This window comes from Fundulus heteroclitus, chromosome 16 (genome assembly GCF_011125445.2).
Source record: "Fundulus heteroclitus isolate FHET01 chromosome 16, MU-UCD_Fhet_4.1, whole genome shotgun sequence".
Lineage (NCBI taxonomy): Eukaryota > Metazoa > Chordata > Actinopteri > Cyprinodontiformes > Fundulidae > Fundulus > Fundulus heteroclitus.
In genome coordinates, this window is record NC_046376.1 from 3,765,458 (window position 1) to 3,790,132 (window position 24,675).

Consider the following 24,675-nt stretch of genomic DNA (forward strand, 5'->3'; position numbering starts at 1 on the left):
TTATAAACATTACGAATATAACTGAGCTAAAGCAGGAAAACAGGGTTGTGTTTCTTTTAATACGCTGTATGTAAATGTATGGATTAAGCTGTAAATGGGAACAGATTTGGGTGATTTAAGAAACAGCATGAGCTGCACAGCGGCGCCGCTGGTAGCACTGCTGCGGTCTTTCTGCATGTTCTCTCTCTCCATGTGCATGTGTGGGTTCTCTCCGGGTACTCTGGCTTCCTCCTGCAGTCCAAAAGCATGACTACACTGCAAAAACGGATCTAAAAATAAGTAAAATGTTCTTAAAATTAGTGTTTTTGTCCTAGATTTGAGCAGGTAAATAAGATTATCTGCCAATGGAATGATTATTTTGACCCCTAAAGTAAGATAATTAGATATACTGCACTTGAAATAAGATGATGGAGATGAATTGTTCCTATTTTAAGTGCAAAAATCGTATTATATTGGCAGATCATCTTATTTACCTGCTCAAATCAAGGAAAAATACACACATTTTAAGAACACTTTACTTATTTTTAGCTCCGTTTTTGCAGTATAGGCTAATTTATGCTCACTAAATAAGTCTGTGCAGGGTTGTTTGTCCTGTATGTCTCCCTGTCGCCCTGTGATGGACGGGCGACCTGTCCAGGGTGGACCCTGCCTCTTACCCAATGACCGCTGGAGATAGGCACCAGCCTCCCATGGGTGACAGGAAGAAGCAACACAAGCCATTAAAACACAAAGAGCCACAACAAAAGTGTTTCTAAATGCATACTGATGCTTTCATAAGCAGTAAATTCCTGCTTTACGTGTAGCACACAGCAGACAGGTAACAACACCTGGAGATACACGTGAAACAAGAAATGCAGCGCTGGATGGATTCCAGCTGTGGAATATTTACAATACAGAGAATTCACTCCCCCCCCACTGAGACGCTCTGTGACGTTCTGCGGGGAGTTCTCCGTTCTCCGGGGAGCAGCCGTGGCACCGCTTCCCTCAGGAGAGGCGCTGGGAACCTTCGGCGAACAGAAGATGGATTCTAATTAGCGGTGGCTGTGACTTCCCTTATCGCCATGCTCTTTGATATGACAGCAGCCGAGAGCACACATGAGCGAACGCTTGCACTCAGGAGGGGCACTAAAACTGAGTTGGAGGCGTGCCGCCTGCGTTCGTGTCAAAGCTTTCCTCTGGTGAGTAAAGAAAGACGTCAAACAAGGTGAAAATGAACAGAAGTTTACTGGAAACTCAGGCAATTACCTCTTTGTTCATCTTTTCAACTCTTTTTCAAAGCTATACTGATGCAGCACAACAGGGACAAAAAAAAAACATTTGTAAGGTTTGCATTAAGGGGGCACATTTTATAACAGAAAATAAGGCATTAGAACATTAAGTATGTTAAATAAAACATTTTTGTAACTGTTAAAAATGGTTGCTCTGGCTTTTAATGTTGCTTTTAACCTGATGGGAAAAGTCCTCTCTGCCCCTAACGAGAGCAACCAATCAGAGCCAAGACGAGCCTCTGACTGGCATCAGTTGGTGTTATTTATCTATAGGAAATGGAGGAATGATACGATCCACTTTTTTACATCACATCTGCAAAGAACCCCACACAGAGTCTCCACCTCAGGAGGCGCTAAACTCATAACCCGCATGAAATGAAGAGGGTGATGCAGGATTGTGGAAAATCCTGCTCAGTCTGTGGGAGCACAGCACAGACTGGAGGCATCGTATCATCCGTTAGGTGTTTGCAGATGTAGATGATACTAACAGACACGGCGTACAACATCTTCACTTGTATTTACAGCAGTGAATGCATTTGAACAGCATGGAGGAGAACGGCAAGCAGAGCCAGACCGGAAATGCCCTGCGAGAAATCCCCCAGAGGTGTGGGCTGAAAGCTGTAAGCCACGCCCCTTTGATTCCATGATTACAGCAGCATGAGCTGGAAACTCACACGTCCCAAGATTTTAGAGGCTGACTAGATAAACTGGGGAGGGGGGGGGGGCAGTAGGCGGCAGCGTGCTGTATGAACTAGGGCCTCCAGATTGGCTGACCAGTCAGAAGAAGAGGGGCTTATTTAGTTAAAAGTCATTTAGTCAAGCAAAGTTCCTGGCCATTCTTGCTTTTTTTGGGGTGGGGGGTGGGGGGGTATTAACAGTTTCAATTCAATTCAGTTGCATTTATATAGCTCCAATTAACATCATCTCATCTCAAGGCTCTTTCCAAAGTCAGACTCCATCAGATCCTCCAGGTTGGTGAGAAAGTTTCCTCTCTAAGGAAACCCAGCAGGTTGCATCAAGTCTCTCCAAGCAGCATTCACTCCTCCTGAAAGAGCGTAGAGCCACAGTGGACAGTCGTCTGCATTGTTGATGGCTTTGCAGCAATCCCTCATACTGAGCATGCATGAAGCGACAGTGGAGAGGAAAACTCCCCTTTAACAGGGAGGAGAACCTCCAGCAGAACCAGAACCAGGCTCAGTGTGAACGCTCATCTGCCTCCACCCACTGGGGCTTAGAGAAGACAGAGCAGAGACACAGAAAGCTCAGAAGCTCACACTGACCCAGGAGTACTTTCTATGTTAGAGAAGACAGAGCAGAGACACAGAAAGCACAGAAGCCCACATTGACCCAGGAGTACTTTCTATGTTAGATGGTAATAGCAGAAGATCTGCCTCCCCTGATGATGTTACAGCTAACAGAAACCTGAACTGTTTGCTAGCTAGCTGTCAGGGTCCGGAAGCTTTAGCATTAGCATAATGGTTAGCAGCAGCAATCTCCACGTAGCTTCTGAGACCCTGTACTTCCTCAAGTTGGCACCAACGCTAAAAAGCTTTATCGATGTTCATCCTTCGTTTACAGTTTTCTTACAGTTCCGTGAATCTGAGAAATGTGACGCAGAGAAGAAGAAATTTCTTAGCGCTGCTACGATCTGGCAGCACCTGAGCTCCGTCTCTCGTGACTTCAACCCATTATTCCTATTGGTCCAGAATCCTTTTGTGTCGACATCATAACCCGACGTCAAAATTTATAAAACAATTATTTATATACTATATATTCATTTTTCAGTAAAATCAATACTTTTATTCTGCACATAAATTAATTGATTTGATGAAAAAGTTACAACTCGAACTTTTTCGTTTTGATGAAAATGTTGGAGCTTGTAACTTTTAAAGTGCAACTTTTATACATTGCATAAATATGATAGAGAGTGAACAGCACATTTTATGGTTATTTATGCGAAAAGTATAATCAATTTTCTTTTTATACAGAGAGGGACATAAACACCTCTTATTTTATGTGACAATGTGTAAAATCTCATCGGAGACATGGTGCTCCTCTTCGAGTGCGGATTCATCTCTTTATTCCCTCGCACGCTCTTTCATTTATTGTGTTGGTGATGTGGGTACTTTGAACTGCGGAGTGTGCTGACTCATAAAAGGGCTTGAATTTGAATTAAAACACACTCACCAATGCTGGATGAAAATTAAGCAGTGGAGTGGGTTTGTTCATCCTGGAGCAGGAGCTCCTTGTCTGCTTGTTCCACCAAACACTCTCTGGCCGCCGCCTCCACTCTGTTCTGTCAGAAGCTTTTTTTTTTTTACTTTTTTATTAAACCTTAATTTAACCACATAAATGGGTGACCTGGCCAAAATAAAAGGCAGCAACACACTTCATAGTGGAGAAGGCAGACAATAACGAAACAACCATTAAAACTTGAGCAATGTGACAAAAGAAATGCAGGAGTTATTGTTACAGCAACAGTATAAAATTATAAACAGTGACAATGTCAGATTTAAAACACAGGCGCTGTTTGAAGGATTTCCGTTGTCGGTTTCTGAAGCCTGAGCGGAAGGATGCTGAGTCGGCTCCTCTAGGTTCAGCTGACTCCTCGTTATTGTCTGCGCGTTGTGCCTTAATGCGCAGCACATACTGTTTGTCTTCAGGATATTTCCATTCAACTCTAGCTAGTTAATTTTCTAATTATTTGTAATGATTCACATTTTCTCCTGTTCTAATCAGCCTCATCTAGTCCACCTGTGCCTGATTGCCTCCCTGCTTCACCTCTGCGCTGAACTACTTATACGCTTCACAGCCACTGCCTCCTCGCCAGATTATTGACCAACCTGTGCTGGTAAAAATCCTGCGTTCTTTCCATAGTTTCTAGTGCTTTTATTATCAACCTCGGTCCTCGACCACAGATTTACCCCTTTTCTTTGCCCACGACGGATCTCCAATACCCTCGCTCTGCTGCTCAGCTTCCGATTCTCGGATGATGGCTAACCAATCCGGTTAAAAGGATTATTAGTATCCGTGTCGCCTCTGGCATTAAGTTGATCTTCCAGCCTAACACTCATGCGCCACGTGACTGGACCAAGGCTGCGTCTGGAAAGATTTAATTGTTAAGGACAATTTAGCCAAAGCGGAAGTGCGTCAGCGTTCGCCATGATAAGTGCTGTCCGAATAGTGCAGTGAGTAAGGAAGGAGGCAGGAAAAGTTACCTTTATGCTTCCTATCATTGGCTACGTTCACACTGAAGGCCTTGATGCTCAACTCTGATTCTTTTTTGTGAAATCAGATTTCTTTTGCGTGGTCGTTCACATTTCCAAATATATGCGACTTGTATGTGATCTCCTGTGTGAACTGCATTCATACAACTTTAGAGTCCCGCATGCGCAGTAGAGGACGCAATGACGTCACACGTAGCAAAGCGTGCTCAGTGTTTGCGGAAGTAAACCTGGATCGTAATGCTGCAGCGTATTTTGCGTTCGTTAAGTTCTTCTCCAACCGGAGCCAGCACTTTACCAACACAATCTTTTTAAGAAGATCTCTTTAGCGCTTTCACGTAAAGACGCACATCTTCGGCGGGCCATAGCAGTGAGTGAACGTGTTGCCGTGGGGCTGAATTGGCTTGCAGCAGGTGCTTGTTACCGTGTCAATGATAAGTATCAGTGACGTACAGGTCGGATAAATACGACCCGGCCGTACAAACACAGGTCGCATTTGAAAAGATCAGATACGTTTCGGATTCAGGAGCACACTGCAAAAAGGGAAGTAAAAGTAAGTCAAATTTTCGTGAAATGAATGTATTTTTCCTTGATTTAAGCAGGTAAATCAAACTATTTGCCAATGGAATAAGATTTTTGCACTTAAAATAGGAACAGTTCATCTCTATGATCTTATTTCAATGGCAGGATGTCTAATTATCTTATTGTAGGGGTAAAAATACTCATTCCATTGGCAAATAGCCTTCTTTACCTGCTTAAATCAAGGAAAAATGCATTCATTTCACGAAAATTTTGCTTACGTTTACTTCCCTTTTTGTAGTGCACATATCCAAGTGGCCTGGTTCGCATTTGAAAAAATCCGATCTGTGTTGTTCACGATCAGATGCAAAGAAATCAGAATTGGGTGACTTCAGGCTGCGTTGTGAACGTAGCCTTAGTTCCTTTAGCACAGGGAGCTTGAAGGTCCCTCATTGGCGCAAAGGAGCCATAAGAGATCCCATAATCCTTTGCGTGACATGACGCACAACCACAGCTCACCTCACGGAAATTAACAAAAATGTCCAGAGAGACATGAGCACCATTATGGGTGGAGTGAAGCGATGCTAACTCAAGCGTTAACGCTAGCACTGTTTACAGCGACATTATTACGTCACATGTTCTGTGTGTGAAACATGCACATTTACACGCCTTCATATTTTGGTTTGGGTAATGCAGAGCTTCAGCAGCTCACTGCATTTGGCTAACTTGTGTTTTTTGTAGCTCTTTTTTGGGAAGGCTGTAGGCCTGGATTTGGATTGCATCATCCGCGCGTGTTTCCGTCACGTAATGCCGTCTGTGTTTAAGGCTGTCCCGAAATCGGCACAGAAGTCCGAAGCGCCTTTCCTCCTACATACGTAGAGTTCATGAAAGCTCCATGAACAGGAGCTAGGGACTATAATTACAACATTTCACATGGAGCCTGAGTCTCTGTGCTCCTAATCGGCCCCCCCCCTTCTCTGACATCACTGCAGCTACTTTACCCGCTGCAAGGGCTGCAGAGTTTCGCTTTATTGAGCCTATTTTATTGTAACTCCTGCGCTGTGGCTAAACTTCTAACTCGTCTTGACATGTTTACCTTTAGCGTCTACTTTAAATTGCATTGTGAAGCTATTAGGGATATCAGCCTTCTCTGATTATACAACTTTATGTTTGGGTTTTTTTTTGCACCGACAGACACATGAACAACATGACAAATCGAGACATTTTCTACCAGTGATGCTGAACTGTTTCTGGTTGATTTCTGACTCGGATATCAAACTTTCTGCATTTAACTGTTTGTAAAACTTGCTGAGTCTTTAATTATTGATGCAAATAGTGCGAATTTCTGGAAGAAGAAAACGGCGTGTTTGTATTTAGAGATGAGTCTTGGACTTTAATTTAGGGAACCGAAGTACTAATGGCTCGTCTTGACATGTTTACCTTTAGCATCCATCCATCAATCCATTCACTCAGGTCTCCTCTCTAAGCGTTTGTTTAAACTAACCTCAGTTAATTTTTCTGCGTTCCTATGATCAGAATTTACTTTAATATTTGTTTTTTATTCTGTGACAAAAATAGTGTGAGCTGTTGTTGTTTTTTTTTTATCATGTTTGTTCCTGATTTCCTCTTTCTATAAACAGTCGTTCTCTGGCTTCAAACTTGCTGAACAGTCAATTTGTTTTCATATTCTACAATTACACACTTTCAAAATGTAGGAAATAGGTAGCATGTTGTTTTCCCTAGTTTAACTAACTTTGAAAAAAAAAAAAAAAAGCCACTGAAGCTAAAAACGTCCCAAAGCCGACGTGAAAGTGCATCATTAGAGGTAATTCACTGCAGCTCTTTGGGCGCCATGCTGTTTTGTTTTTCTATAAAGCACTCTGCACAGCCACTTAAAATCAAACGCAACGTGTTTTAGAGCAACGCAGAGTGAAAATATTTAATTTTTAAGAAATTGTTCAGCATTATCGCTACAGGAGGGAATGTTTGGTGGGAAGTTGCTGCGTTGTTTACCCCGAACAAGCCGCTAAGAAAAGAAAAGCACCATTTAGTCCCAGTGAAGTCAGAAAAACATGACTTTCTCGAGTTTCAAACAATCTAACAGCTTAATTAGATACTAATCTTGTAACTTTACCAACATAACTCCTAACCTTGGTGTTGCGGTATTTCTTGCCGCATGTTGCTGTTTGGTCGCCTTGTTTTCTGACGCTTCACCCAGGTTCTGCACATTTCATCCTGGTGCACAGGCTCTCGCTCTGCAGGCCAGAGCTGATGCACAGGATGTGGCCAGCGTCCCGTCTCCTCCGACACCCTCTCATCCCCGTTAATGAGCGCCGGCACGAAACCCGCTGTGCCATCAGGGCTGTGAAATCTCTGCAGTCATTCAGAGATTGCTCAGCAGATGAGTGGAGCCTGACTTGTCCTCTTGGCACCAGGAGGAGGAGGGAAGTGAGACAGATCTGCTGAGAATGAATGGGAATGACGTGACGGAGTAGAAACACAGCGGATCAGGATTAGACGTTGCTTAATAGCTGAGGATCACCGATTAAGAGCAAATGTCTGCTCTGAAAATATCAAAACTTTTCTTAGACATTGTTTAATTTGTTTCATATGCATTTATCTTCCTGTTTAACCTCAGAAACTGTGTTTTATTACCCCCCCCCCCCACACACACACACACACAAAGCTTTTTTTAGTCTGTGATTTGCATCTGAAAGTGACGTAAAAGCACAGCAGCTTTTTGCTGGAAGGCAGAAGTGCTAATTACGTGCAGGATTGCTGGATGCATCACCGTGTAAACATGTCACTTTTTTTTGTCAGTTTAACAGTTTAACATGCGACATCTATAATGAGACTTTTATAAAAACTGAATAAAAACACCTTTATAGTTGCCTTGAGAACAGCTTTACTGAATCACATCTTGTCGCGGCTGGTAATATTAAAGCCACCCTCACAATTAGCGTTTTAGATTTGATTTACCTCGGAACATGCTAGGTTAGCAATGCTAAAGGGAAGCATGTTAAAACTGGACTTTACAGCATGTCTCTGTGGACGTCTTTGCTTTTTGTTGTCTTAATGCAATGTAACTGATTGATTTAAGTTAATATTGATGGCAACATCAACAAATGCAGTAGCCTAGCTATTATGTGCATTACCTCAGCTGTCCATAAAGGTTTGCTACAAGTCAACTGTGGCATTAAATGGAGCCTGAAAGTCCTATTTTTAGGATAATAATCTTATTTTAGATGATTATATTTTGCCTGTGTGGTTGTAATGTTGGATGTTGCTTTGCAATAAGTGGGTCAGGTACAAGAAACCTTTCTGTCCCATCTTTAAGTTTGCATGAGTACCACAGTTACTGAGGGAGAGAAAATTTGAGATGTTATTTGGATTACTTATAAGGGGTCCCATGTGTTTTTTGTTTTTTCCATTTAATTTTATTGTAGGGAGATGATGGGCTCTCAGCGGGGAAAGACACTGAAAACTGATGAAGGTCCCAACCCTAAGTTTAGATTTAACACTTTTATTGTGTTCAGTTTCTAAAGAGGCCAGAGATTAATAAAACACACATTATTTTTTGTTTTTCTAAATCCTAATCAGTGTAAATTAAAACTAAATAAGAACTCATAAAGGTTGGGCTATGTGTTTATTTACTTTTTACCTTGATTTAGATTGTGACCCTTCAAATTAAAGGTGATTAAAACCATATTTCTTTCTTCAACAGTGTTGATAAAAAGTATCTGATTATTATGTCTCAGTTTACAGCATTAGTTTAACACAAAGTTCCTTGTAGCTGGTGTTTTTCGGCCTCTCGTGAATTGTTTGGACATGTTGTACTTTACAGCGCGTCTCTGCAGACATCAGACGCTTTGTGGGAATAGAGGTGTGGGCGGATGCCGTTTCAGGCAGTCAACTTTGCTTTTCCTTCCTGCTCCTCCTGTCCCACAGGAACCTGCGACTCCAGACCGACTCCCCGGCACAATGAATCCGTCAGCGCACAGCTCCCATTCCTCCGTCGACATCCTGGAGGAGCTCCAGCTGATCGCTGCACAGAACCTGGAAAAGCTGGACATCAACAAATACTACGAGGTCGTCCGGGAGCTGGGCAAGGGCACCTACGGCAAGGTGGACCTGGTCATCCACAAAATCCGAGGTAACAAGCGGTGCAAAAACCAAAACGTGTTCAGCGTCTTATTGTTGCCGAGAAACCAGCATCGATTTACATTCTGTTACCTGGACACCGAAATAAAAGCCTCGACCGCCGCTGCTTTTAAGCTGACAGAACACAAAAGCTTCTGATGATTTTAGCACGTGTCGTTTGAGGTTTTGATGATTGAAAGGAAAAAAAATAAATAAAAAATAGGTCGCAACATGAAAGGCTGGAAAGTAATTCTGCCCCAGAGCGAGCTAATCTGCGAGGCTGGAGATGCAGGTTTTAATGCTGAATGGAGGCTAATCAAGAGAGTTGTGTTTATTTCATTTGCAGATTAAAAGACTTGTAATTACCGCCTTTTAATTTATTCTGTCAGTGAAACGGGAGGTAGCGCCGGAAGACGTGATTTAACTTCGACTTCGCTCGACTGACAGAAAATCTCTTCAGCCTCATAACGTTAGCAGACAAAATGTGGCCCATCTGCTCCGAGCCTCTTAATATTCCTGTTTATGGAGAGCAAAGCTGCAACCTCTCTGCCGGTATTAAGTTGGATGAACCCTGTAATGGAGATGAAAAGTGGCTGCAGGATGGATAAAAAAAAAAAAAAAACTCTGTGTTCCCGCTCTGCCGTCATCTTCTCAGAACCATCAGAGGACAAATGCAGCTTTAATTGTCCGGAGTTCACGGATGAAATCAAGTTAAGCTTGGAAATAAATGACATAACGTTCATTTCTGGCCCCCAGCTTCCCAAAAAGTAGCTTATTTTACAGTTGCTTCATTATACAAATGAATAAAAAATATATACATAATCAATAGACTATAGTGCATTGTTTTCTGGAAGGAAAAAAAACACCACCTGGTTTTTTTTGGTGGTTTTTTTAATCAAACCTTCATGAACTACATCTCTGATAATAGGAACACGACCATTTGTAAGAGTCGATGCTTTTCCATTTCATTTGCAGAGCCTTCTGGGAACTAGACTGTTAAATTAAACCTTCTCTCTTCAGCTTTTCATTTAAATTACCTTTGAAATTAACATTTGCAGAAAAATACTCCCAACTGAGTCTGACAGCAAGTTTTTTTCCTGAATTAATTCGTCCTGATTTATGCTCTGCAGGCTACAGGCTTGGAAAAATATACCCGGAGAATTTGGGCTTAAAAATGAATAAAGTTGTTTTTTATGAAATATCACAGTAAAAACTTGAGTAAAAACAGTAAAACTTTTATACTCTAATCTAACGCATGTGCGCTGATCAATGTAAAGTTTGTAGTGTATATCGTATCTTATTTTTAATATAAACTGTAAACATTCATCATTCATGCAATAAACCGCTAAAACAAAAAGTGATAAGAAATTGTGTACTTTACTGGGCCATAAATAATATTTACATAAGTATGCAATATCGTCCGAATTTCCTTTTGCTAGTGAACGTAGCAATACACCTGTTTAATAAAGATGATTAAAAAGACAAATCAAGGGATAAATTGAGGCAAAAGATTAATGTAAAAGATAAGATAGGTTTTATTGATCTCACGTTAGAGAAATTCACTTGTCCCATCGGCTCAATAGTCAATAGTCAGGAGAAGGTGCCAAAAGTAGGAAAAGGTGCATCAGTTATATAGTTATATACAGTGTATCTTCATATATACAGTGGATCAAAAAGAAATTGAGAAAAAAATAAGAATAAAAATACAAAAGAAATCGGAGTAGGTAGATGATGTCATATGTACATTCACGGTTATATACATATACTGCATATATATATATATATATATATATATATATATATATATATATATTCACTTAATGATAGCAGCAGAAGTCACTTCTTTCAGGATCATTGCACGGGTTATAGCACAGTGTATTAAATCGACTATTGCACATACATTGCAAAACCAGACGTCTGGTTCATTTCACTGCTTTTATGTATTTATATCATGGTTTATTGTTGCTATTTAGACCTAAGCAACTCTTAGCTCTCCTAATATCCTCCAAAGCATTATGAAAACTGCAGTTTCAAAATAGACAAGACAAAAACTAATGCACTAAAAAAATAGAGAGTTTCAGCGCTATGCTGATGACTATCTACTCTTTTGCTCATATATATATATATATATATATATATATATATATATATATATATATATATATATATATATATATATATATATATATATATATATATATATATATATATATATATATTTTTTTTTTTTTTTTTTCTTTTATATTTTTTTATGGTGTGGATTTCTTAATAAATTTAGCCCAAGATCCGATTGTAAAACACTGACAAATTGCAAAAACAAAACAAGAGGCATTTATCATAAACTACAGTACTCAGTTAGCATGTTATGTTCATGGTGAGATAATTAGTGAAGGGCTGAGTAATGACTGGCTTGAAAGGGTTAAAGGAGAACGTCTCTTCTGGCTCTCAAAGACTTTTAGAACCGTGTCATTTGGGCTGATCAGACCAAAGTAGAGACGTTTAGTCATAATGCACGGTGCAAACTGTGGAGAAAATCAAACTAAAAACATCTGCGTTAACACCAAATACCTGCTGTCAGGTAAAGTGGTGGAGGGTTGATGATTACTGAAGCCACATGACTTGAGCTTCTTGCAGTCACTGAGTGGACCGTGAAGCAGTGTTGTAGTACTCGTGTCCGAGACTCGAACTCGAGTCCGAGTCATTAGCTACATTTAGAGACTCGTGACTTGACTTGGACTTGCGCACTGATGACTCGAACTTGGACTCGGACTCCTACATTCAGATCATTCTGACTCGGAAATTGAGAAAAAGACTCGACTTTTTTTATATCATTAGGCTATAATTTTAATATGTCATTAGAATATTATTTGGTGTATGATTTTAATATCTAAATGTCGTACCGCGCACGTGACGTCACCATCTCATGAGCAACGCCCCTTGCCGCTAAGGTTGGGCAAACAGTGTCAGAGCGCACGTAGCAACCAGCCGTTACACATGCAACAGATACAACGATATGACCGACTTTACAGCTGTTAAACTTTCACAAGAGGATGTCCAGGCGCCCATTTTACTGGTAGAACTGTGGAACAACATACCAACGTTCAGCTCAAACGATGGATTGAGTGTCGAGGGCTCGGAAAGACTGGAAAACTGGCCAAGTTGATAGGAAGGTAAGTCGTTGTTTTTCTCCTGCTCGGCGTTCATGGCGTCATCGGCCGTTTTTTTTTTTTTTTTTCTGTTTGTAGTCACCGTCCAGGAATCGGTATAAATTTTCCGGCCCGCCGAACAATTTAGTCCGGTCCGGTGGCCAAATGCATTATCATTATCCAACGGCTGTATCTCCGCGCTGCATCGACCGATCTGCACCAGATTTGTTGTGAGTCATGGGGGAACGCTGCCGAACGCGTTTGTGGGAATCGCCCGGTGGACGGGCGAGGAAAATGCGTGACAGCATCTGCGCCGGCCGGCACCGCGGCGGTGGCCAATAGGCCGGAGTGCGCTTGGCTGCGAGGGCCGATCGACGCCGCTTGCGGCTGTAACATCCTTCATATGCGGCCTATCAACGTACCTCGAGTCGCTGTTGCGCGTTCCATAACAACAATGTTTAAAAACCATGGTTAGGAGACGTCTTAGACTTGGAAAAAGCAGTAGTTTTACCGAGTAAAACCAAGGGTAACTACAGCGAAAGAGTTATTAGTGCAATGGAATGTTACTGCTTCATGTCATGCATCACACGTCAATAGTGACTCGACTCGGACTTGACTCAGATGAGTAGTGGACTCGACTCGGACTCGACTCTGATTTTTTTTTAATGACTTGGACTTGACTCGGACTTGAACACTGGTGACTCGAACCTGGACTCGGACTCGAGGCATAGTGACTTGACTACAACACTGCCGTGAAGTCATCTATATACCAAACGTTTGAGGCCATCTGTCCAACATTTAAAGTCCGGCGCAAACTGATGAAAACACAGCAGTAAACCAACAAAACAACAAAAAAAAAAGGTTAAGATGGTTCAGCGGCCTAGTCAAAGTCCAGACATGGAGCTGATTGAAATGCTGTGCTAAGGACGTCCATAAAGTACTTTTATTAGACCTCAGAGGGACCAGAATGCCTCTGTTGACCTTTGCTGAGTGTCTGAAGTGCGTAAATCCCACAGAACGTTTTTTTTTTTTCAGAGCTGAGGAGGTGGTAATGGAGAGGTCCCTGATGACACACTAGCTGTTGGTGCAGGGAAATTATAGGTCGACGTGGCAGTCCTCCAAGTCGTTGTCTGGGATTGTTTCCACATCCCCATCGTTTCTGTCCTCCCTGCTCCTCCTGTCAGCAGCAGCAAGCAGACGGCGCTGCAGATCAATGCAGCTAAATTATGCATAATGCAGCTCGACACTGTTACAAGTGAAATTATTTCTCTATGGTTGGTTTTGTGATCCTACTGCCAGCCGTACATGAGGGCAGCAGGAAACATCAGCAGAGCCTCAGTGTGAGAGGCGTTGAACACACTCAGCGTAAATCTCCAAACAAACACCAGGATTCTAAGTGTGCTTTTTGGATTCTTAATTATTCATCATGATTTTAATTACGTTCCTTGCTAGCAATTAGGCAGCTGTGACATAAATCTCCCAAGTGCTTCGACAGCATGTGAATGAGCCGCTTGCGTAACCGTGCTGTTCTGGATTCAAGGCACAAAGATGGCGCTGAAGTTTCTGAGGAAGAAGACCACCAAGCTGAAGAGCTTCCTGAGAGAGTACAGCGTGTCCCTCTACCTGTCGCCCTGCCCCTTCATCATCAACATGTACGGCATCGCCTTCGAGACGGACGACTTCTACATCTTCGCCCAGGAGTACGCCACGGCGGGGGATCTGTTCGACATCATCCCGCCACAGGTGAGGGCGGCCGCCCGCGTCGCCGCAGGCAGCAAACGTCTGTTTGGTGCTTCATGAAACTCTGTTACTGTCATTGTGTGACGCCTAGCAAAACTAAAAAGGTCCAAACGTGCAGAAGTTTGCAGGAATCTGATTTATTTTTATTAGTTTTTTTCTAATAAGCTGCTTTACATCCAGGTGATGAACTGCAAAACCACTTTAATAGCAATTTAACTAAAACTTCTGCATATAACTCATAAAACAGTAATTAGGTTCTCTATTCCTAATCCTTCAGTGATGCTGAACTTTTTCTATAAACAGTTCTGGATCCCAGATCCACATTTTTCAGGAAAAACGCCCAGAAGACGTTTACCAAACGCAGTCCATGATGCAAAGGTGGCGTTATGTTTTCTAGCCATCAGAGGATCCCTTCTGCTGAGCTGTAAGCAAGATATTGAAGAAAATTTAAAGGACAGAATTAATTTTACATTTTTATTCCTTCGTCTTTGCAGTGACTGACAGGTCAAACGTTGAAGAATTGCAATTTTTCAAACTGAAAACCAGGGGCGGTTCTAGACAGGGGCCAACAGGGGCCTGTGCCCCTATAGAACTGTTCCTGGCCCCTGTTATGGCCCCTGTACTAAAGACATGATATTAAATTTCTTAGGATGATAAATGCTGACAAAGATACTGTGACTGACTGGTCATTTGGATCAGTTGTATTTTTTACGTTTATGGTTTTACCCAATAATAAAATAACTAAATAAAATAAGAAATAAATATAAAAAATAACAATAATTAAAAAATGTAGCTGTTTTACATTAAGCTCCTGCCATATTGAGAAAAGATCAGGGGTCTGCAACCTGCAGTTCCAGAGCCACAATTGGCTCTTTGGCTTACTTAATATATTAAACGATGAAATGTTGACCTGTGTAGGTTTTTATTCCCAATCTTTTGTTCTGTGCCCCTGTGATAAAACACTGGCCCCACCCTGGCCCCCCTGCTAAATTTGGTCTAGAACCACCACTGCTGAAAACTCCCATTTCTTTTATTTTGTGTTCTTTGAACCACTTTGTTAGAGTTTAATACAATTCTAGCTTTGTTTTCTTGCAGGAAGAAGGTCCCGGGTTTAAATGTTGATCTGCCGTCTTTCCGCTTGTAGTTTGCATGTTCTCCCCATGCATGTGGGTTCTGTCCCGTTACCCCAGACTCCTCCCGTGGTCCAGTACCCAGAGTGAAAGGAAAACGGGTCTCCTTAAACCAGGGGTCATCAACTGGCGGCCCGCGGGCCACATCCGGCTCACCAGAGCTCTCCATCTGGCCCCCAGAATCTTTCTGAATTCAGGAATAGCGTAGAGAAGAGGAAGTGTGTGTCTAAGGCTACGTTCACACTGCAGGCCTTGATGCTCAATTCCGATTTTTTTTTAGAAATCGGATTTTTTTTGCGTGTCTGTTCACATTTCCATATATATGCGACTTGTATGTGATCTCCTGTGTGAACTGCATTCATACGCCTAAGTGTCCCGCATGCGCAGTAGAGGACGTGATGACGTCACACGTAGCAAAGCGTGTTCATTGTTTGCGGAAGTAAACAGGGATCGTAATGCTGCAGCGTATCTTGCGTTCTTTACGTTATTCTCGAACCGGAGCCAGCACTTTACCGATGCAATCTTTTTAAGAAGAGGAGAGGAAGAGAGCCAAATTTTAGCGACGTGAGTGGTGTATTATTCTGTATTATTGGCCTAATCCTGCTTCGCTACTAAAGGCCCATTTTTACCCCGGTTTAAGATTTGACAATAAATGAGGAAACATTGATCAGAGGTAGAACGGTTTAAATACATATTTAATTCATAGAAATTAAATATGGAGACAGAGTACATACCATTACAAGATGTTGTTCTCACCGCGGTGGATAAGTCTGTCTAACTTTAAAAAGTCTGAACATATCTTTTTAAGGGTGAGACCATCCCGTGTCTTTTAGGAGGAGGGAAAAATCTGTTTTGAACAAAGGAACTCTCTTTCTGACCCACCCCCTCAGCAATAAAACTCCATGTTTATCTTACGGTGGAGCAGGAGGGACAGGCCCCACTCTGCTTTCCTCAGTAACCCCAACTAAGATATATTTTTAATTCTCAACAGCGGCTTTACTGAAACGGACTTCATTCGTTATTTTCGAATGAAAAAGGAAACCTTCATGTGCGTCTGAACGGATCACTTTAGCGCTCTCAAGTAAAAACACACATCTTCGGCCAAAGTGGTGAGTAAATGGTTGTCGTGGGGCTGAACGGACTTGCAACAGGTGTTTGTTACCGCACAATAGTCAACCTCTTTGGCATAGCCAGGTCCACCGTTAGTGACGTTTGTTAAGTATCGGTGACGTACAGGTCGGATGAATGCGACCCAGCCGTACAGACACAGGTCGCATTTGAAAAGATCAGATCTGTGTCATTCAGACTGTCATGAAAAGATCAGATACAGGTCGCATATGGGCAAAAAAATCGGAATTGGGTGACTTCAGGCTGCAGTGTGAACGTAACGTATTTGTCATATTTTGCTAATTTATTTTATTTTATGAGAGCATCTGGTGAGAAAGAATCTTGCCCTCGGACAAATGTAGTTGATGACCCCTGAGCTGATCTAATAAGTGTGTCTGGAGTCCTGTGATGGACCCTAACCTGACAAAAGCCAGACGCATGTCGCTCCGCCTAGCTCCACTCACATCCATCTGGGACATCGCCTATAGAGAGTGATTTCTCCAACCAATTTTATGGTCTGGCCAATCAGGACGCAGGGCTGGAGGTTCATAGATGTGATGTAGTGGAGAAGCGACCATGAGATTCCAACAACAATGGCGGCTCGCATCGAGGAAGTAAACGTTAACATTGATGCTGCTATTTCTTCCGTGTTGTCCAATCTATCTAATATTGTTTCATTAAAAGAACATCAGAGAACGGCTCTGAAGGCTTTTGTTGGTGGAAACCATGTTTTCGTCCTTCTCTCAACTGCATTTGGCAAGTTTTGTTTTCCGGGGCGCGCCCGCGTCTGCAGCGGACGCGCCCCGGAGCGGTTAGCGGTTAGCAGTTAGCGTGAACTATGTTAGGAGGCCTTTAGTCCTCAACGCGGTCGGCCCGGGATCGACTCCGACCCGCGGCTCTTTGCCGCCTGTCTTCCCCCCTCTTCCTGTCAGCTCACTGTCAATAAAACACGTGCCACTAGAGCCGCAAACACATTATTATTATTTTTTTTTTCCTGGGTCGCTATCAACAGCGTCACGGGTTAGCTTCGGTGTGAGTGGTTGAAATAGCACGTCGATAAAGATGACAGACAAGTGGCTTATCCAATCATATGCAAGGATTTTTGATAAGGCCCAGCCTTCAATAAAGGCAATTCCTATGGAGAGGTCCCAGATGTATGAGTGGAGCTAGGCGGAGCGAGACATGCATCTGGCTTTTGTCAGGTTAGGTGGACCCCGCCTCTGTGATCTCTGCAGACAGACACCAGCTCCCTCGGTCCAGAAGACGCTCCGCCTGTAGTTCCAGCTTCTGTATTTGTCTGTTTGGTGACGTCCTGCTCCGTCTGTCCAGGTGGGACTCCCCGAGGCGGTGGCGAAGCGCTGCGTGCACCAGGTGGCCATCGCCCTGGACTACCTGCACTGCAAGAAGCTGGTCCACAGGGACATCAAGCCCGAGAACGTCCTCATCTTCGACACGGAGTGCCGGAAGGTCAAGCTGTCGGACTTCGGCATGACGCGGCGCGCCGGCTCCCCGGTGAAGCGGGTCAGCGGGACCATCCCGTACACGGCGCCGGAGCTGTGCGACACCTCGCGCCACGAGGGCTTCTGCGTGGACTACAGCACGGACGTGTGGGCGTTCGGCGTGCTGCTCTTCTGCATGCTGACGGGAAACTTCCCCTGGGAGAAGGCCATGCCCAACGACGCCTTCTACGAGGAGTTCGTCCGCTGGCAGCGGCGCCGGACGGGCTCGGTGCCGACGCAGTGGCGCCGCTTCACGGACGAGGCTCTGCGCATGTTCCGCCGGCTGCTGTCCATCGAGCAGCAGCGCCGCTGCTCCGTCAAAGAAGTCTTCAGCTACTTCAACCAGTGCTGGATGCTGGACACGGAGAACGGGAACGGCGCCGCCACGCCCCCCGTGGACATCAGCTCCTCCTCGTCTGACGAGGACGTGTTGGTGGACCGGCTGAAGCAGCAGAGCCTGTCGCCCGCCTGCGTGGCGGCGAAGGGCGGCTTCATGATGGACGCCCACTTCTCCTCGTCCAACGGCTCACCGTCCTCCTCCGGCGGCTACGAGCGAGTCAACAGGGACAACAACGAGAGGGGACGCATCCTGGTGACCACGCCCATCGAGATCTGCGTGTAGAGACGCACGCTGCTGCTAGCCGCTCAGGCGGGCGCCGGCGTGGACGATTTCTCCGACGCCAGGAGGCGAAGATGGAAGCGCGGCGAAGGGGTTGAGCGTCAGGAGGCGACCGGCGGCCTGTTGTAGCTTCACCGCGGACGCCGTCATTTCCAATGAAGGCCAGATCTGAGGGAAATGAGCCGCGTGACAATCAAAGTGTAGCCTCTGTCTGTGGTGCGTAGTTCAGTCGCTGCAGGACTGCGTTATAAACAGGAGAGACAAACGAGCAGAAACTCCAGAAGTAAGACGTTTGGGACGGAAGTGATCGGCTTCGTGCATAAAAGCAACCGTGACTGTTAATCGTTGTGAAGCGTTTACATGTTTCTGTGAAGTGAAGTTTTAATTTATGTCAGATTAATATATTTCTGAGTTGTTTTTGTCAGCTGGCGGCACCGATCTGACGTCTGCTCGTGAAGAAAAAGGTAAAAAAAAAAAAAAAAAAGCTGTAGTTTCGTAGAAAAGGTAGAGGCAGCTGAGCTCGTCTGTCTTTGTGTTTTTTTTTTTTTTTTTCTCCAGTCGGCATCATGATGATGTTCTGTTCTGGATAAGTAGATGTTTTTCTATGTCTCATGTTTCCCTGTGATCAAGTTATTTACCTCCTCAACCAGCCCAGCTAATTAGCTCTGAGACGCCGTCAGAACATTGCTCACTTTGGAGCCTTTCATTTACAAACTGACATGCGAATTTCCTCCAAGACAAAATAAAATTGCAGCTCTGTGATGATGTCTTATCTGCTGCTTTAATAGGAAGAAAAGGAACATGGAGGAACATTTTTTTTTTCTCCGTTTGCATGAAGAAAAAAACAGACGTTGCACCTCATCTTTCAGCGGAATAATTTCTGCTTTCTGTGAAAATATCACACCAGAAATGAGGTCTTTAATCAGAGCTAAAGCCAGTCGCCATCTGCCCTTTCAACATGTTTCCTTTTTATGTTTCATTAAAAACTTACAGCTGCACCCGAAACAGAAAATTGTAAAAAACAGAATCATTAAGAAAGCGGAATAAAGTGCTCTGGAAATCAGATAATTTTTTTCCTTTCTTTGTGCGTTTGTTTCATGCATGAAGTGATGTTGCTGTGGCAAACATTACATGAAATAAACCCCCCCAGAATAAAAAAAAGTGACATCTCGTCTTTGCTTCTTAGTTATCAGCCACAGTAAAACACTTTATCCATAAGCTCAATATCACCGGTTATCAAATTCTAATCAGTTTGAAAACAAAACGTAAATCTAAAGGTTATAAAGAAACAAAGTCATGCTTTATACAAGTTATTGTCGACTTAAACTCAACAGAATCTAAGAACGGCAAAGCAAGTACAACACCAATAATGTGAATATTATTCATTAATTAGCCGGTACAAGCAAACTAAGTGAACTGAGGCCAGAAATGCTTCAACTTGAATTTTAGACCACAGATCTAAAAATGTTATATCTGCTTTATTGAGCGTGAGAGTACTATTAAATTTGAGTTCATGGTTTCAGCAGAGATGAATTTAGAGGATTGTGGCACGTTAACTATTTAAATGAAAGATTTTTTTACATTTACTTTCCTCATTTGTTGTCTATCCACGATGTGTTACTATGGCTAAAACCTGATGCTATGACTTTAATCTTTTCGGGACACAACTCAGTTTGTCCACAAATACATCTGAGCAAATAATAACCAGTAATTGCTTTTAAGCTCGGCCAGTCAACATGCTCCCACTCCCAGATTTCTCCAATTCTGAGTAAGCTTTATTTATATAACGCATTTAACGGGATTAAAAATCACTAAGTGCTTCACAATAAAAACAAACAAAACACAGAATAATAATATAAAAAGATAACAGCATAAATGCAACATCAAATCATAAAACTTGGTAAAAGAATGAACAGAGTCAAGACAGCGTGAAGATGATAGTCAGGACAAGATGAAAGAAAAGCAGGAGCCACAAATAAAATCCTGCTTCAGGCCTCATAACCTCGGGCCGGGCCTGCAGGCAGTGGACCTGTCCTGGTGCCGGTGTTTGGAGCCATTGGATTCAGAACCAAGTAAGTGTTTTTCTTACATTTCTTTCTTTTTTTTTTAAGTGTTCAAAGACAAACAAACGATTATTAAAACCAAAGTGTGCGGGTCCGGCTTCTTTGTTTGAATAGATATTTGAGAGTTTGGTTCCTCCTGGACAACATGACGACGCAACAGGAGCTTTGTGACGCCATCCGACCAATGAGAACGCGGAGCCTGAAGTCAGCCAATCAGCAAGAGGCAACAGAAAGCCCCACAGACATCGACTCCATAAAGTTTCCCTTTTTTTTTTCTTTTTTTTTTAATCTAAAACAATAATTTTATTTGCATAAAGGGTTTTTGGACACACTGAATCACTTTACAGAATAAAAGGAGCGTCACACTCAGAGTTGTAATCAATTAAACTTTATGATGATCAACTATGAAAGGAAACGAAGCGGTTAACCTTCAGCATCGACCGTTTTGTCTCTTTTGACTCCAACAAAGGCGCAGATGGCTTAATATTATCAGAACAATGGAACAACAGCTGGAACTGTGTGAAAAACCTATTATAATACACTAGATCGGCTGTATGGTGGTCCGGTTATTTGGATTGCTGCCTTGCAGAAGGTCTTGGGTTCAAATCCCAGCAGAGGTGTAATGTATTCTTATTTCATTGCGTTATTGACTGGTATAAAAAACAACTAAAAAACAAGGAAGAGATGATTATTTTTAGCAATGAGTGCTGCATATTGTCTATAATTTTTAATATTTCTTCCAGCATCTCAGTGAGATGATAAAACATCAGATAATGCCACCATGGCCTGTTAGTCCACAGACTTTTCTCTCCGCTCATTAAAAATAAAAAGGTTGGACTGCAGAACTTTGAAGTTTGAAATGACTGATGTGGAGAAAACGGATAAGATGTTCATTAACCTTCATGTAAGTGTAATCTTAAAGCCAGATAAATTAACACATTCACTTCTACCTCAGGATTCAAACATTGAAACAACAAACAATCTCGGTGCATGTTGGGCAATAAATCATTAAGATGTAATTTCTGTTGGTCCCATGAATCTATTAATCCAAGAAGGCACTTTTAAGGGCGGACTATAATGTGCAGCTTGCTGGAAGCTGAATTATATAAGACTCCCACCCAGGTAGGATGGGATCCAAAGTTACAGCAGAAAAACAACAACAGTGATCAGACCTGCCCAGGTTAGGCTGAAAGCTTTTAACGTACAGCCGCTCTAAATGAAGGGCCTTTGCACACTAAAAGGAAGGAGCAGGGCGAGTCTTCTTCTGTCAGGCTGTTTATTTACATTTGAAAGGGGAAAGGAGGAAAAAATCCTAACTGGGGATCAAAACATCAAGCAATGCTGCCTGTTCAGCATAGTAATGAGACCCACATGCACTGATCTCACCGTTTCTCAGATGCAGCAGTTTGCATTTACTCTAGAGGCAAGGAGGCATCGCTGGTCTCATCCCAACCCAGAGTGTGAGATTTATTTACATAAGGCATGATGAGAGGGGGAGGCATTTAGCTGTTTCATGAGAAAATACCAGATAAACACAATGACAGAGATTAAAATCCCGGAAAACGTCGACAAAAACAAACGTTAACAATTTGTGTGCATGGTTTTATGTATGGTAGGGGTTATAAATTAGAATAAGTCAAAATAAGAATAATAACAGAGGTAAATAAGAGTCAGATTTCTATGAGGAATTGCTCAGTCGACAGAAGATTAAATCCAAGGGTCTGGTTCGCATTTTGCCTTTAGAGCTAGAGATGGAAAACAAATTCTAAGAGGTCTCGGATGAAAACCAATAAAAGAAACAAATCCCAGAAAGGATCAGGTCAGCCTATACTTCACCAAATATCAGGCCAATTTGAGACTTGGCTACAGCAAAGGAGGGGGATTTGCTAAACCAACAAAAGGCCAAACCACACAAGGACACAACTAAATACCAAATGTCAAGAGGATCTGGTAAAACAACCAGGGTATTCACAACTACTAGAATTTTAAATATTGATACTCAAAACTATTTGCTACTCAATATCATTTTCAATACCACAGGGATTCAATTCAGTTCAATTTTATTTATATAGCGCCAATTCATTAAACATATCATCTCAAGGCTCTTTCCAAAGTCAGACTCCATCAGATCCTCCAGGTTGGTTAAAAAGTTTCCTCTCTAAGGAAACCCAGCAGGTTGCATCAAGTCTCTCCAAGCAGCATTCACTCCTCCTGAAAGAGCGTAGAGCCACAGTGGACAGTCGTCTGCATTGTTGATGGCTTTGCAGCAATCCCTCATACTGAGCATGCATGAAGCGACAGTGGAGAGGAAAACTCCCCTTTAACAGGGAGGAGAACCTCCAGCAGAACCAGAACCAGGCTCAGTGTGAACGCTCATCTGCCTCCACCCACTGGGGCTTAGAGAAGACAGAGCAGAGACACAGAAAGCACAGAAGCTCACATTGACCCAGGAGTACTTTCTATGTTAGATGGTAATAGAGGATGATCTGCCTCCCCTGATGATGTCACAGCTAACAGAACGCCAGACCAGGTGTACCTTCTATGAAGAGAAAAATGACAGAGAACGAAAAGTTAAAAGCTGAAATAACAAACGATGCAGATTGGAGAGCAGTAGGAGAACTCAGCAGAGTGAGAGAAGTAGACCCCAATGTCCTCCAGCAAAGACATTTTGTTAACCTGAAAAAAGCCCCTTTTTCAGTCTCAACATGGAACATGTTTTCTCAACAGATTAACAGATGCTAGTTACATGTGCAAATAAATGCTAAATAACCCAAATATAACACGTGCCCAGTAGCATGCTAGCCATAGCTAATCACACCATTAAATCAGACTAACATTTAATACATTTAATAAATTAAATTACTAATGGGAACTTTAATTCATCAACCTGTAGTAAATCATCATTAAAGCCAGGGTGTCGCTTCTTGACATGTTTGGCCAAGTTGCTCTGTTTGCACACAGACTTGTCAAGAACTTTGGGTTTTCCTTCTTCCTTTTTGCCTCATATGTTAACATATTTAGCACCGATACCATGCCAAATTAGTATTGTATCCGGATACAGTGTTTGAGCATCGATACTTTTCAGAGTATCAACACTTTTGACAACCCTAGAAGCAACTAAATGCAAAACCTTTGAACCAGCAGAAGAACGATTAGGTGAGTAAGCTGAACGACAAATGTCAGAAGCAGCTGAACCGCTCTCTCTCTGCTCAACACTGTGTAAAAACTACATTTCTCCATTTACCCTGCTTCATCTTCCTACTGCTCTGCTGTAGTTTACACTGAGGAGCAACACACGGCACAGCGCGGCAAACTGCAAAGCATTTGCAGCTCCAGAGAGAGACAGTGCAGCCAAGTTATCCGTGTGTCACCCACCGCTGTGCAGCTTTTTAAAACCGGTTCATTAGAGAACAAACGTGCAGCCTCCCTGGTGAAGGATGAAACTACAGCTGGTGCATCAACCCTGATTAAACAAAAAAGCTGCATTAGGGCTGCGCTGTGTGCAGCTGCTGCAGCATCAGAGCTCGGTCTGTTCCGGCAGGCGACAGGAGGGAAGGAGAGCAGGAGGTGAGAGACATCATCATCAGCACGCCGCCGTAGGTCAACATGGCAGCCGGTTAACGATGCTGCTGAGCGGAGGTGTAAAATGCCATCAAATATAGACTTTCCAGCTGCGACAGGTCGGACCGTATTTACTGAAGCGGTTTAAAAAGCAGAGCTCAGCGTGACAGTCTGTGCTGATTTAAAACGCCTGGAAACCGGCAGGAATTTCTGATGCAACAGCAAGTGGCTCAGATGTTTCCAGCTGTTTGGCTTCACTTTAATAAAAAAAAAAAAACAGGATAAATTTGTTTTTCACTCACATCAGGAGGATCAGAAAGAAATGGAACAGAAAACCCCAATAGTTGGACGTCTCATCATTTTCGCCTGGGCTGAACAACAAACTGCCAGAGACTGCAATTTGTAGCAGGAACATAGATGTTAGAGACCATATTTTAAGCTTTAACACCTTTTCACACCACAAGAGAAACTGTAAAACAGCGTAGGAGGAAACCAAGGATGAACCAGCAGAAACAAAATGCAGAAACATGATTGCACTGCAAAAACGGAACTAAAAATAAGTTAAATTTTCTTAAAATTAGTTAATCTGTCCTTGATTTGAGCAGGTAAATAAGATGATCTGCCAGTAGAATAAGATTTGCGCACTTAAAATAGGAACA

General features: G+C 42.7%; 1 protein-coding gene across 1 annotated transcript in view; it reads left to right on the top strand.

The window, feature by feature from the left end:
• The window catches only part of LOC105938897 (serine/threonine-protein kinase SBK1), a 29,130-nt gene extending 10,254 nt beyond the window's left edge, over window positions 1-18,876 (top strand). Inside the window, exons 2-4 of the mRNA XM_012880828.3 lie at window positions 8,960-9,164; window positions 13,838-14,040; window positions 17,604-18,876. Coding sequence (XP_012736282.3) covers window positions 8,993-9,164; window positions 13,838-14,040; window positions 17,604-18,395 — 1,167 coding nt within the window. The 5' untranslated portion in view covers window positions 8,960-8,992 and the 3' untranslated portion in view covers window positions 18,396-18,876. The remainder of the gene's footprint in view (window positions 1-8,959; window positions 9,165-13,837; window positions 14,041-17,603) is intronic.
• Window positions 18,877-24,675: the final 5,799 nt, after the last annotated feature.